General features: G+C 34.0%; 1 protein-coding gene across 1 annotated transcript in view; it reads left to right on the forward strand.

The window, feature by feature from the left end:
- The first annotated feature begins 324 nt into the window (after positions 1-324).
- Positions 325-12,708, forward strand: part of LOC117316268 (A disintegrin and metalloproteinase with thrombospondin motifs 3-like) — a 47,059-nt gene continuing 34,675 nt past the window's right edge. The window contains exons 1-9 of the mRNA XM_033870841.1: positions 325-571; positions 1,732-1,762; positions 5,969-6,288; positions 6,498-6,591; positions 7,126-7,280; positions 7,622-7,705; positions 9,516-9,669; positions 10,425-10,530; positions 11,295-11,438. Coding sequence (XP_033726732.1) covers positions 482-571; positions 1,732-1,762; positions 5,969-6,288; positions 6,498-6,591; positions 7,126-7,280; positions 7,622-7,705; positions 9,516-9,669; positions 10,425-10,530; positions 11,295-11,438 — 1,178 coding nt within the window. The 5' untranslated portion in view covers positions 325-481. The remainder of the gene's footprint in view (positions 572-1,731; positions 1,763-5,968; positions 6,289-6,497; positions 6,592-7,125; positions 7,281-7,621; positions 7,706-9,515; positions 9,670-10,424; positions 10,531-11,294; positions 11,439-12,708) is intronic.

Below are 12,708 nucleotides of genomic sequence, written 5' to 3' on the forward strand. Positions count from 1 at the left end.
GGGATTAAATGGGACAAGCAGAGCCAGTCAAAATGCGTTTTATGCACGGCTGCCTATCAACATTAAGGCTTTTTACTACATACATCAGGATCGTGAATAAAAACCGGGCGCTCGCCGACATACAACACCGAGTTACTGATAACGCTCAGTGGAATCACGATGACGTCACGCTGATTTGTAAATATAATGAGGTCAGAGGGCAATAAAATGTAGATTTACCAATAGTATTGAATAGTTTTGTCTAATTGTTATGTGTCTGTTTTGATGGGAGTTTTATCGCCAAGAAGTAATTACCGACACGTTTTCCCAGTTGAAGTGCGGCTGTAATGGGCAAACCCTCTAACTTTTTTGAGTTTACCATTTCCAACATGGTTTTTGGTCAGAAGTGAAGCGGTATATAGGTGTTTGGTTTTCCTCTACAACGACAAACATCGTCAGGCCCTGGTTAGAAATCACTTCGGGCCTAATCATTAGGGACGTCATGCTTTCATCAACCTGGTATTCATTATCCTTCCAAAAGGACGATGTCCAAATTCTGCGACTGGTCATAACGCTGTGCTTCAGTTTGAAGGTAAGATATAACACAACCAATTTTACATAATAATATCTTTTCACCTCAAGATATATGGCGATTTCCCCCTGGTGCATTTAACATTATTTTAGGTCATATGGTATGAAATATATCGATAATGTACTATATCTACATTAAGGGAGACATGTATTGTAATTATGCATAATTGACACCAGGTTATAAAACAAAAACACTTTTGAAGATTTCTTTTATTATTTTTTTTTGTCATGCTATCTATGAAGACTTTTCCACTTTCTGTTCCTTTCTGATAACACTACAAATTAGTGTATGGTAGGCAGTACTGCTATACTCAATTTATTAAATCATAATACTTAATTTGACTTAGCCGAACTTCGTAAAAGCGTCAATGTAGGCAGTTTCTGTTATCTCTTCATTCTAATCGTTTTGGAGTGTTTTACGACCCTCCACAGAAGCCACGAGTACACTTCTACGGTGTTTGGGGGTATAAAGTTACTGTGTGCACTTTGTGGCCCGTTCTACAGATCGTACAATAACCCTTGTTCTGTTTCTTTGTCCTGTTACATGTGCGTGCATCAGCACATCCATAGAACACAAATATAAACACTTCTCTGGTAGACTGGCAGTCTTAATCACCTGGTTGTGTTCTTCTTCTCTTGTTTTTATTGTCTTTATGTTCATCATAAAAATAACTTCCTTTGTTCAAGTTTAGCTTCAGTGTCATTAATTTGAGCTATGATCACAATTTTGAAAACGATATTTTGCTTACTTATATTTTGAAAACATTCACTTTTTTTTTAAATTTTTCAACGAATATGATTAACATACAATAACACTCAGATAAAAGTTAAACCGATTGATCTATTTTCATTTATACCCATCAAATATGTTTATTTCTAAAAATTGTCAAATGTTTTCAACTGAAGTTCTTCTGCATACTTTAAAAAAGAATAGAGTTTGACGTTGTTTTCTTTTACAAAATTCGTTTCCTTTTCCTTGGTGGTAATGCCCTGCAATGTACCTTAATTGAAGAAACACAATAAAAACCAACTAAGAAAACTGGAATTAAAATCAAACAGTTTAGATATCTTTATCAACACCTTTATCCTAATGTATTCTCAGGCACAAAAAGCTCCCCACAGATATCAGAAATTACTTAATTGAAAAATTTCCTCTTTCAGGTCGCCACTTCTGCTAGTATTAACAGCTCCAGTAAGTATTAATCATATTTTCATTTTGTTTGTGAACCTATCTGTAAAAAAAATTGTTTATGATGCTTATTCACACATTCTAGATAATATGGAACCTGCTAAAATATTTAGACTGAAGACAGTAAGAGGAAAATGACTAGATAGTGTAAATGTCAAAGGTCGGGCAGCCCAGACAGTGCAGTAACATTATCACAACACTGTTAATGAAGACAACGTCTGTCGGTAAACATCTTTAGGTCGTAAACAAGAGTAAAGGGAAACTGTGTTGTTTCCAAGTGAAGACATTTGATACCAATCAAGGTTGTTCGGTGTATGGCATATCATTATAGAGGGGAATCTCGTGGATTCTTCTGATACCTACGTCATAACAACACGTGTGCATATGACACGTGGCTTGAGTAGGCCTAAAACCCACAGTTTAAAATGGCATTATTTTTCTAATTTCTCTTGAAATGAACTAACATAAGTAATGGTAAATTAATTCTGCCATGTTTTTCGGATTATTTTTGTTGTACATATTTAAATACCCCGAGAAAGATATCAATACCGAAGTGTATTCATAAATGTAAAGGCTTTTATTTAATAGCGAAATGTACATGTTCCTGCGAGACATTTTCCCCCATACTTACTGGTAATGTCTAAAATTAAGAAATGTACATTTAACTTTCAGTCAGTCTTCGTATGGCGATTACTGTTGATATGAATTAATGACATCGCTATACAGACAAGTACAAGACTTAACACGCTAGGTTAATATAATGTGTGCCTGCTAATCAAAGCTGATAATATTATATATTTACATCAGCCGTGAATTTCAATATCAAGCCAGTGCAAAAATAAAAGACAGAGCTTGCTGCGCCGCTTTCGTAATATTTTGTACCTAAAGTGTTTTTTGGGTTTTATTTTCAGCAATTCACATATATGTACGCCGATGTACTGTCGTGCATCTGCCATCTATATCCTTATCTATAACTAAACGATAGGTATACACGATATATTATTGACATATATGAGTTCAAGGTAACATTTAATCCGAATGTCAATTAAAGAGAAATGTTAAAAACTGACATTATTGATTCAATTGTACATTTATAGATATTCTTTCATAAAATATATCACTAAGGTGTTATCAATTCTAGATCAATGTGTGGAAAGTGAGTAATCAAGTGGGTCGATCAGCTTCTCCAAACTGAACCCTCTGTGAACCGAAACAAATATCCATGTCCCGTGCATGTTCTGTTTAAAGAGGTTCCACTGTATATTGTAACTCTGAACACATTAGTTACTGTACAACATGAACTGTTTGCTGTATATACTGTTCGCGGTTTTCAAGTTGTTTTTAAGGAAACCATTTATGTTTTTACCACAAAATTATTTGAATATATTGAAACAGCTCAATATGTAAGTACATAAATAAATAAATAAACAGATAAATGAAGATAAATAAACTCGAATATCTCGTGCTAAACAATGATTTATGCTCTCATCTTGTTATATGGTCAGATACAAAGACGTCAATTACTTAATTACTGTGACACATTTTCAGCCATTTTCATTGGTTCTGATAGACTCAGACAATAAAACATGCGCGTGCGATGAGTTCACCGTGCGGATGACTCAACAAATCCAAACACGTGCGTCGATCTTATAACTTCTTTCCTCTTTTGAAAGTGAGAACGCAATGAACTCTCGTAGGAACTAAGGCAATATATGCATGTTCCAAAACGTACTAGCAATATCATCGCCATGTGTCTATGAAAATGAATAACTTTTTTGTTTTTCATTAAACAAGAGGCAACACTTTAAGTATATAGTAAGTCTAGAACACAGAAGAAAGTGTTGTCATTGACGCAATTCACTCTCAAATATAAGATTTTTCATTTGTAGTTTACTCGAAAACGCCTCATTTTGATGAGCTACTTTAGAAAATGAACAAAACACGTAATCGGGTAGGTTACTCAATCATTTTTCATTATTAGGTCGGGCTATTAAGATAATGTCTGAGATATCTTGGTGAAAGTAGAATAAGCGCCTATCCATTGCGCCATCAATATACCTACCATTTGGTGCTGCGTGTTAAGTTGTCTTTATATCGAAATGTCGTATGTCATCAAACATCAACCCGCTTTACTTTTAAACATATGGACATAAGTAATCCTCTACCATCATTTGGTGTCACGCGAAAATATACACGCACGTGTAACAATTATAAAAAAGAACTAGTGACATTGACAGATAAAAAATGCCTAACCAACATAAAAATAATAATATTTTTTGTTTAGATGAAATATCAGTTGTTTTGGATGTTATGACTTATGTTTTAGATTTTCTATTGACTATATATCGATCATTATTGCACGTCTAACATTATATACGATTTTAGATGGCTGTTCTAGTACAGTATATGTAGGTCATATCCTATATACTACATGTTACTGGAAATATAATGTAAACCCCAATAACAATTTTCTTTATTTGGAAGTTTTAACATAATTATACCCCGTACGTCTTTCCTAGGTAACAAATTATATATTTAAATTAATGATATAAACAATCGCGTAGAGCTAGCATATAATAAACAATAAAAAAGTTTCGCCAACAAGAAAAAATGAGACAGGTATCATACTGTATAGTTACATTTCACGAGGGTATTTATTTTGCGGTTGTCCCAGTAGACCTAGTTTGCGGGTATTAAAGTGCGCGTAACACTGCTTTACAAACATTTTGCAGCTAACATTTTACACGTTTATATATATATAAATATTCGTCGGGTATTTATTTTCGCACTATGTGTAATGGCCGTGAAATTAATTCCTCGCGAATATTACCAACTTTACAGTATTTGAAGCCCATGTACCACCAAGAAATCACTTTCCAAACTAGTTTCTTACTACCCGCTATAAATAATGTATTTATTTGGTAGTACTGATATCAAAAGAGAATGTATCAGTAGATGCATTTAATGCTTGGAATAAAATATTAACTTGAAATTGTACTTCGTTTCTTCATCTCAATCTGATGACTCAATCACGCAACCACACTAGTAAGTATTGTATCAGTTACATCTTTTGATGATGACGCCCTTTTGAAGCTAAAACTATATACATTTGTAATTTTGATATACAAATAATAGGTAATACCTACATAATAACAAAATTGTAATTTTAAGGCCCCTGAGAAAGTACAAAGAAAAAAAGATAATTTGTTGCTTAGAAGACCGAGTGTCCTCTGGCCCTCACACCATGTCTGGTATATATGGCCAGAGCGCACATCTATATGAAAACATGAAATTCTCCGACATCGTTTGATATCGCTAAGATTTTGATGCAAATACAATAAAAACGGGCGTGACATAACACCTACCTTACATATATGGATGAATAAGATATTTATTTACCCCTAAAACATCCATTTTGCCTCATATAGGTGTTCTATTCCATGTTCCAAATTGCATGGTGTAAACATCAGATGCATGAGCAATAAACAAACTTCAGACATTTCAAAAGGAATGTTTTAGTCTTATTCTTAAGCATATAAAGCACGATTTCTTTATCTAACTCTTCACTTATCAATGGATTAAGTAAATACTTGGCTGCTCTAGATGTAGAATTATGCAATACAACAGTCAGTTCCCTGTATTCTGATGTTTGCAAATATGCATTATGATTCAAACTGATTCCAGAGAGATTTGAAACATTTTCGCTATCGATTTCACAGCAACACGCGGCTATTTATCTTTGCATCATGCCTGCGGGAACACAGAATCTGTCGTATGATTATCAGAGTTGTCTTTCTTCCAATCTCCTTCTTCACATATTTATTGGAGGGTGTAATAGCTGATAATGAATTTCCACATTTTTGCTGTTTGTCAGGTTTTAATTAATTTAGATAATGACACGGTTCATAATATATTTTAGTACATGATGTTCTTCCGAATTAAAATCTTTGAAAATGATGCAATTTATTGAGTGATGGGGCTATTGAATCGCCCTAGATCTTGTCATTTCTTTTGAAAATTTGTATGTATCAACACTCTAGGCATGTGTCATCAAATATGAATCCTAGAAGGACGAAGCAATTGTATGATACAGTTATTTTGTTTTACTGTATTTAACGCATCTCAATTTGTATGCAAAGGTGCTAACATCTTGTAGGTCTTTTGCTCAATCTATATAAATTTACCAATATCTTGTTTTATGATTTACAGGTACTGGGACCAGCTCGTTTTGCCCGGACGCACAGACAGATCAGGTGTTTCCTTACCTAAGTGATTCCAATGGTGAATTTTTATCCTCCATATGGCGTCCTGAGGACCTAGCAGATAATATGTTTATCACGTTACCAAGGAAACGACACCTGACAATATTAGACATATCTCGAAGAGTCATTTACCCTAATTCTGGAAGTCTGTTATGGACAGAAGGAAATGAAACTTATTCAGAGGAATTGTCTGAAAGATGTCTTTTTCAAGGCAGTGTTGTTGGACACCTTGACAGCAGTGTGGCGGTCTCCCTTTGTAACGGTCTAGTAAGTTTCTTTTTATTCAAAGACTTATATCCTCAATATGTTTTAATAGATAATCTATGTTGATTATATATACTGTTGTATTAATGACGGTCTACGTTTCTTTTATTAAAAAAATAAAGATAATTTTAATAAAGGTGAATTTCTTCATTTTATTTTTGCATGCAAAATATGAGTCAATACGATCCTGCATTGTTCTCTCTTATGATCAGAATGGCTACATCATGACCGACCAAGAGGAGATAATGGTAGAAAAGCCAGCAGACGATATATACCACTCATTGACTGTATGTAATATAGAAAACGGTAGGTAATAAAATATACAATATGCCTGTCTACGTTTACGTCAATAACATAGCATGGTGCCTCACTAAATCTGGTATAGAAAAAATATCGATACGCGAACAAAGGTTCCCTAGCATAAAATCAGAAAATAAATTATCAAAATATTTCAGAAGTTCTTGATTTATTTATTCATTTGTTGTTTGTGTTTTGTTTGTTTTTATTTTTTTATATTATTAATTTCAAATTGGATGGTTTTTCATTATTTCATAAAGTAGTCTTCAACACTAGTCTAATTTCTACTTAAATAATAGAAATAAGGATAAAAGATCGTTTTTATTACACATTATGCATAAGTCGTTTATCTCTTAAAAATCTTTCTTTATTTCGTAACTATGCAAACTGAGGGAGGGGGTATAAAAATATGTGATACAAAATTCAACTCGCCTTTCAATGGTTCTTTATCATTGTGTTTGAAGTATCACTTCTACAATTCTGAAGGTAGATGTTTTATACATATCTAAATCCTAACGATATGCTCTTTGTCATATCTACAAGATGAAAAACGACAGGAGGAAAAGAGATCTCGCAGGCGCAGAGCTGCCCCTAGAAGCCGGAAGTACATGGAAGTGCTCGTGGTTGTTGATTCCAAGACAGTGGCCCTTGTAAGCAATGAGGCTGTTAAAACATACGTCCTTACCATTATGAATATAGTAAGTTGCTTACATCATAAAATCCAACGCAATGTTTTATTTTTCTCATATCGTAGGGAGTATCTACTTTAAATTGTATTTCTTCTTAATTCCGCTTCTTTCAAAAAATAATTGAAGTTGAAATTGAAGTTGCTAATATTATAAAATACAACAAATTGCCCTTTTGGCATTTATATTTAAAAACAATTCTTTTGAATCATTTTTTTTTTGTATTTATCTTCTGAATTAATTTGGTTTCAAAGATAAAATTAAACTTGGTAACCAGTTGCGTAAAAAAGTTAATATGATTTAAACACTGAACCATGACATTTTAATAAAAAATATCTCGTTTTTTTTGTCAGGTTAATTTGATATATCAACATGACTCACTTACTTCAGACATCGAAATTATCACATCTAAGATCATAATGATGGACAAGGATACGGTAGGTAGCATGAGTTTTACTGCAATGCATGCCTAGCAAGTAATGTAGCATAAACTTCCCTACAAAATAACGTATCTTTATTTTGGACATGCTTGAAAACCTAACTGTTGCTCGAAGACATATAACTATTGCTATCTACTTTGTGATATTTAAGTAACGTGATGTTTTGATTTGGCGTCAAAGTTAATATGTTCAGGCATACAAATTAAGGTTACAACCATATATAAACCTTCTCATCAATGCGTTAATATAAAAAGATACTGAAAGAGAATGTAAATAAAGCATGCTTAAAATATTTCATATTTGCTCCCTTTATGAATGAAAATACACACAATTATCTACGCTGTAAGTTTTAAAGATAAAACACCGGGGATAAATGAAACTCTATTGCAAAGATGAACGTGCGTTACTATCATGTATTGGGGAATTCTTTTCAAAACCATGGCACGAGTTTCTATTCTGTCCAGACAGTCCGGGCATATGTTCATTGTAATTAACAAAGACATGATAAACCATTTACGTCGAAGTGAAATCGGGATTTTTGTCCATGGGTATGCATCATTGGCCATCTAAATAAGTAAGAGTTTCGTGTTTATAAACAGCAGAGGACACCGACATAGTAACGAAACCGTATTTCTAACTCAAAATCGAAATCGAAAAAGCGATGGGGAACTATTTTTAAAAAAAATTACAGATTTTTTATGGCGTCCCTTGAAAAATTACAAGGAGAGTAACTACTTCTTGATATTTACTATAAAGGACTGCAATTGTAGAAAGGGAAGCTATCACGTGATTTCTTCCATTCATACAAATTGAGATTGATGGACTTTGTTGAGATCATGTGTTTTTCAGTAGAAGAAAATTGTTGATAACTGACATTGATTTATAGCTAATGCTAACGCGTTTAATATGTTGACATCAACATGAGCGTGGGTGTCTCAAGGTTTATTGATCAAAATCAACTTGACAACATTAATGCTTCAACAGATCGCGAATTCCCCTTGAGATATGGCATGGACATTTTCACTAAATAAAGATTAAGCGAATCGCGGTATCGAAAGGGATTCAAGGACATTTTGATTTTCTTTTACTTCCCTTATCATATTTTAATTTTCCCTGCGCAACTGATGAGTACAAGCAGGACGACGCCGCATTTTGATATTTATATACTCATATACTTTGTTTATAACCTGATTTGGATTTGAAGGTGTTTTTTCTTGTATGTTTTTAAAGACAAACTGCATTAAAAACCACAAATGCAATCATTTTATTGCAAGTATATGGAGCATGTCGGCACTAGATATAGGTGATTATGAAAATATATGAAAACATCACCGTAAAATCAGTTGAATGTTTGCTGTCTTTGACAAACGACCTTTTTTTGGAAATGTACCATTCTTAATACAAAAAACTTATATGTACATTTCCTTCATTAAGTGTTTACGTAAATACACACACAAATATTATATGCATGGATATTGGTAGTGGAATGATATTTGATTACTTGTGTGATATTGTAATATATTTGATTTGAGGGAATAATGCATATTGTTTGAGTACTGACACTGCCTATCACTGTAAACATATTGCATTTTTTGTGGAGTGAGATGGAATGTCTGATTATTCATCACTTCCTTCAGTATTGTTTTAACCTGAGCTTTAGCACGAGCAAAACCAAAAGACTTTGACAATTAGTTCATTTGTTCTTTGATTGAATACTTGGTACCTCGGATTCTTAATCCAACAAATCATAGCAGAATATGTCTCGATTGATGGACCTATCTCTAAGACTATTGAATTCCATTCTCAGGAAAAGAATGTAGTACGGGCGTCGGACGCAAGACGGACAGTAGATAACTTCTGTAGATGGACAACGGTTCAAGCCTACAACAACCGTTACTATGGCGGAGGAATTAATTTTGACGTCGCTGTCCTCCTCACGCGGACGGTCATGGGACCAGCAGGTGAGACGCACATACAGGATCGTTGCCTTATTGGTGCTTTAAATAGCATTTGAGACAAAATTATTTTAGGTATATCCAAATATACATTTTTAGGTGTTTTTGATACATTATTGTATGCATCATATTATCATTGATGATCACCTAAATAAGTATAGCATTCTTCAATATCTGGTTTGAGTAAGTGTGAAGAAATCTAGAACGCCAAACATGATACATTTGAGTGATCTATATAACTACACTGTAGCGACTCATTTGAAAAAGCGGACAAAAGTTGCAAAATCCGGAAAATTAGCTACATTTTATCTATATACAAATACTTGTAGATTGTTTATGTTACGGTATAATCTTAAGTATTGTCAGGAAACTCTAAAAAGATATATTGTATCGGCTTATATATATCTTTTATATTGCTAATATAGTATGTAAAACACAGAACAGGTAAAAAAAGTATTAACTGTTGCTTGGTTGGAAATATTCACTGGCGATATAATTTCACTATATTCGCGGTCATATATATAGCGTAAAAATGAATGTCCAGTGAAAATAAATACTATACAAACAAACGTACGAAAGTGTTGAATGCAAGGCATGATTACACGAAATTTAATACCCGCACACTATTTCCTACTGGTCAACCATGGACTATTAACCCCAACTATACCATATTAACCTTTTTTTCATATTCTCTAAATGAAATTGATTAAAATGAATGCACACGACACATGTTTCATAATTGTTTCCTTTTCATTGAACAGGTTATGCTCCTATCACGGGAATGTGTAACCCTGCTAGAAGCTGCGCGGTTGTCAAGGACGATGGGTTTACATCTGCCTTTATCGTCGCCCACGAAGTGGCCCACGTGTATGTTAACAAAAACAACAACGGGGGAATACCCTTTTATGTATAAAGTAATAAATAAAGCTAAAAATCGATAAAATGAAGACAAACACGTGTGAAAAGAAGATTTTGTTACCACAGGGACACAATTAACAATATAAGAGGAATGCCATAATACGTCGAGAAGAATCTGTGTCAAATATTTCATACGAAACCAACCACTTTTTTTCAAATAGATAATGATGCAGTTAGAAAACAAATGTTTGTATCAAAGTTAGATACGTCAATTAACCAAGCTTTCAAAACGCGACAATTGTGAATCTTCCTGACAATGATATTCCTAGTCTTGCTCCAGATTTCGGATGACAAATCATGATCTAATTATAATGTGTGATAAATGAATACCCAGAAGTAGTTTGTCTTGTTGCAATGGTCTTGCCCTGCTCTGACATTGAGAACGTGTCATTCTTTGCATTTGATCTAGAATTGTTATATGGTATATATGTCACAGAACTATATATGACGATATTCAATGTTGTATTCCACTTTCCACCAACGAATATATCTGACAAATCTTCTTTCCAGTGGTCAAATATTGAGACATCAAAGAAACAATACATAATACCGGAAAGTAACGTCCACAGCAGAAACTTGTCTGCAATGAAGGATTTTTGGTAAAGTCTCACTGGCCATACACAAAAATAACACAACCGCAAAAAAAATTTGATATACAGTATATAGTTCCTACGTTATGTACATGCACTGCTACCCACATTTTCCCATTACAGCATAGGTTTGTATCATGACGGGCATGGAAACACGTGTCATGGACGGCAGTATTCTACAGCCATCATGGCGCCAATGGTCCAGTCCAACCTCCAACATTATTGGTGGTCTACATGTAGCAACGACCGCATGAATCAAATGTTGCTGTGAGTATGAGCTAACAATTTCCCAATGTGATTACTTTTCTTTTTCGATTATTATAACTCAACAAATGCAATTCGTATTACTAGCTTTCGACAACGATCGCAGTACATCAATCGTGGTTGAGTACATATAACTTATATGCTGGATAACTGGCATTCTAGGTACTGAAACAAGCGTAAAGTTACTGAAACAAACACGTTAACACATTTCAGGTTTCAACGGAGGAAAGAAGGAAACTATTTCTTTTTTTGAAAAAGGCTTAAAGTAAAATACTTAAACCATAAAAGCAAATTTGTCTAAAATGTTGTATAAGCTCCCTAACAGACTGCCAACCCGCCGATATTTAAAAAAGGGTCGCGATATTCCCAAGATTTTTAATCATTTGTGAACCTAGATACATTGTACATGTCTGAATTACGCATCCCCCTAAATGTTTGAAATTTGCTCCTTAGCAAGCATAAAGCTCATATGTATATGTTGATTTTTTACAAAGTGTCCACGTGTCATACTTCTCTGAATAACACATTCTTCGATACGTTATCAGTATATTAAAACCAGACTTCCAATGATACACATATTGAACTGAAAGAACTTTGTAAATATCAACACGAGTCTGCGTAGGCTACACGGACGTCAATGCTCGTACAGTTAAAGATTCCACGCTGATTTCAGAACGATGGCTAAATAATTAAAAGATATCAGTCTCATTGTTATTTATAGCATATCACATATATCTGTATTTCGTCATATCAATCTCATCTTTTGCGTTTAAACGAGTCGTTACTCACACCTAAACAGTAATATGAATAGATATGGATATCGCGTTCACACGTTGAGCATAGGTAAAATGTTAAAACCCTCGCTTTTTAAAGTTGACTTGTCTTATTTCTTCTAAGAGCTTAAAGACGCTTCGACGATGTCAGAATTAAGTGCAATTATGCCACACAAGACAATGCGTGCTGCTTGTTGGCTAGATGACATTTGGGGACGGACTTTAGTAGCCTATGAAAATGCAATAAGATTGCGTCAAAATAGTGGTTCGAAGAAAATATACACTGTTTTATTGTAAAACAGGGACATTTATGTCAGTATTGATAACAATCATCCGGTACAAATGTTTATCTATGTAACTTTGTACCCGTGTGTGGCCCCTTCGACTTCAAATAGATTACCTTCCATGCCAAACAAACAGGTTAAACGCCAACACACTCCAAAAATAAACGAAAACGCACGGCAAACATTTGTGCTGTTGATCCGTAAAGGAAATATTCT

Source organism: Pecten maximus, chromosome 1 (genome assembly GCF_902652985.1).
Source record: "Pecten maximus chromosome 1, xPecMax1.1, whole genome shotgun sequence".
NCBI classification, from domain to species: domain Eukaryota; kingdom Metazoa; phylum Mollusca; class Bivalvia; order Pectinida; family Pectinidae; genus Pecten; species Pecten maximus.